The sequence below is a fragment of the Octopus bimaculoides genome, chromosome 5 (assembly GCF_001194135.2).
Source record: "Octopus bimaculoides isolate UCB-OBI-ISO-001 chromosome 5, ASM119413v2, whole genome shotgun sequence".
Taxonomy (NCBI): domain Eukaryota; kingdom Metazoa; phylum Mollusca; class Cephalopoda; order Octopoda; family Octopodidae; genus Octopus; species Octopus bimaculoides.
The window spans coordinates 16,114,642-16,116,977 of NC_068985.1; the positions used below are offsets into that span (position 1 = coordinate 16,114,642).

At 36.6% G+C, this 2,336-nt stretch overlaps 1 protein-coding gene across 2 annotated transcripts in view; it reads left to right on the forward strand.

Moving 5' to 3' along the window:
- The window catches only part of LOC106874494 (uncharacterized), a 44,452-nt gene that overhangs the window by 2,883 nt on the left and 39,233 nt on the right, over positions 1-2,336 (forward strand). For both annotated transcript variants that reach the window (XM_014922240.2, XM_052968148.1), the window contains exon 2: positions 1,916-2,044. In XM_014922240.2, the coding sequence (XP_014777726.1) occupies positions 2,005-2,044 (40 nt within the window). In that variant the 5' untranslated portion in view covers positions 1,916-2,004. The remainder of the gene's footprint in view (positions 1-1,915; positions 2,045-2,336) is intronic.

The following is a 2,336-nucleotide window of genomic DNA, read 5'->3' on the forward strand; positions in this document are numbered from 1 at the left end:
ATATATATATATATATATATAATGGATTCTATTGTCGTGAACAGTACATGAAAATTCAGTAAAATAAAGCGTTCATCATCTTCTATGGACATGAATGTGTCTCTTGAGGTCAGCTGGTACCTTGCAAATTTTGGGGCAAATAGAACAAGTTTTCTTGAGGCCTTGTGAATCATTTACTATGTTTTGTTTTGTTTTCTTTCGACTGGACGGCTAGACCTGCTTCACTTCGTGCCACGAAACCACAATAACATGTAACGTTTTCATTTAGAGGAGTAGTGTTTTGCCGGCGTGCATTCATGCCTGCACGAATTTGGTCCCGATGTTGGAGTCCACTTTGCTTAAATGTTTGAACTGAGGAGAAGCAACACTGTCGCCAGGTCCTACGTTCTGATGTTTTGTTTTCCCAAGAAGAAAAGAGAATGTTTTATCGCTTCAGATTGTCTTTTAGTTTGTCTTTGAAGCGCAAGAGTGGCCTTCAAATAAACCTTCCTTTGGGAATTGGCCAACAAGTAGTTGCTTCAGAATTCTTATATCACACACACGTGAACGATGACCTAACTGCATTTTAAGCAGTATTTTGATGAGGGTGACTTCATTACCTGATATATTGCATTCTGTTTGTAGCTCATTGTTAAAAATATAGTCACTCGGTTTTATGTTGGAGATAGTACACAAGCATCATATACGAAAAGCGTCAAGCTGGCTGATGTACTTTCGCTAAAGAGTACAAGATTCAGTACCATAAAGCAATATCGTCAAGACCACCAACTTATATACATTAACTTTCACCTTCAACGATATGTTGTGGCTGTTCCAAAGCCCGTGATAAAACTTACCGAAAGCGGTGTCAGCCTTCCCGATACTGGACTCAATTTCTTAATCTCTTTCCGCAGCATTATACACAATGGAACCAAGATAAGTGTACGAAGAAACAGTTGTTAACGCTTTCACATCAACATATACAATAGGGTGTGTACTCTTCGAAACGCCTGTGTTAGGATGGGGGCAGCTGATGAAGTAGATGTTCTCTATGTGGCCTGTGTGTTTTCTGCACTCGTTTATCATTTTGTCTACGCTTCGTTTACAATGTCTTGTACCCAGATATGCATCTATATATACAGGTAGATGTAAGTATGTACATACATGTACGTATATATGCATATACTCATTTATTATTTGTATTATATATATATATATATATATATATATGCAATATTGAATCGTGGAAGGAACATGAATAGCGATGAAGTAAATCATAAATTTTATACACATAAATATACTCTAGATGATTTCAATACTCTATCCCACAATGCAATATTTGAGATGTTAATAGAAATGACTGGCGAATATAACCAGTGTCATCTCAAAGCATAAGTACACTGGGCAGTTGCCCTGGGGCCTTACAGATCTAGGGGCCCACTTCTTATCTATATATACTGTAACTTACTGTGAAATAAATAATACGACAGAGTCTTGTGCATTGATTTGCCTGGTGACCTACAATGCTACGCAACAGTCCATAAGTTAGTGTTATTTGCCACAGCAGATGAAATAGTTTCTTGGTGGTATTGCCGATCATACATTTGAATAATTATTGGGATTTGATTGTTTTTCTTCGATGGCGAGCGGGAGAGTAGATATGAATGAATTAGAGAGGTTTTAATAGGGGGAATAACACGAGACTAGCCATAACAGCCAGTCAGCAATCTAGGTGTGTAACAAAGATGTTACGGAGGAGCGATATAAAGACAGGTGAAGGAAACAGCACATCTGTTAGTCAAAGTTTAGACTAAACTAGTTTGCGCACCATGCTGATTGGTCTATGTTTTGTTTTATGACATTATTGTATTCTACAATATAAAGTATAACCCTATCACGTTAGAGTCAACAGAGAACAATAATCTTACATTTTCAGGTTCTAAAAACCTTCGTTCAAAGAGAAGGAACCACCATCATGGTGATTATACAGAACAGCGGCAGGATGATAATGATGATAATCAACACATGAATGATATTTGTTCACAATGTAACATCAGTATTAAATGTAAGTTATGCAATCTATATCAGTACATTGAATTACTCAACTACTTATTAGTTCAATACCCGATTGTAAGTGATGCATGCACAAATACATACACATACTATATGCACATACAAAAACACACATATACATATACAAACACCTACTCTCTCTCTTTCTCTTTCTCTCTCTCCCCGTATAGAAGTATATGTTTACAAGTATGTATATATGCATGTAGGGTCGAATATAATTATGTATGCTTGTATGTTGTGTATCTGTATGTAACTTGTGTGTGTGTGTGTGTGTGTGTGTGTGT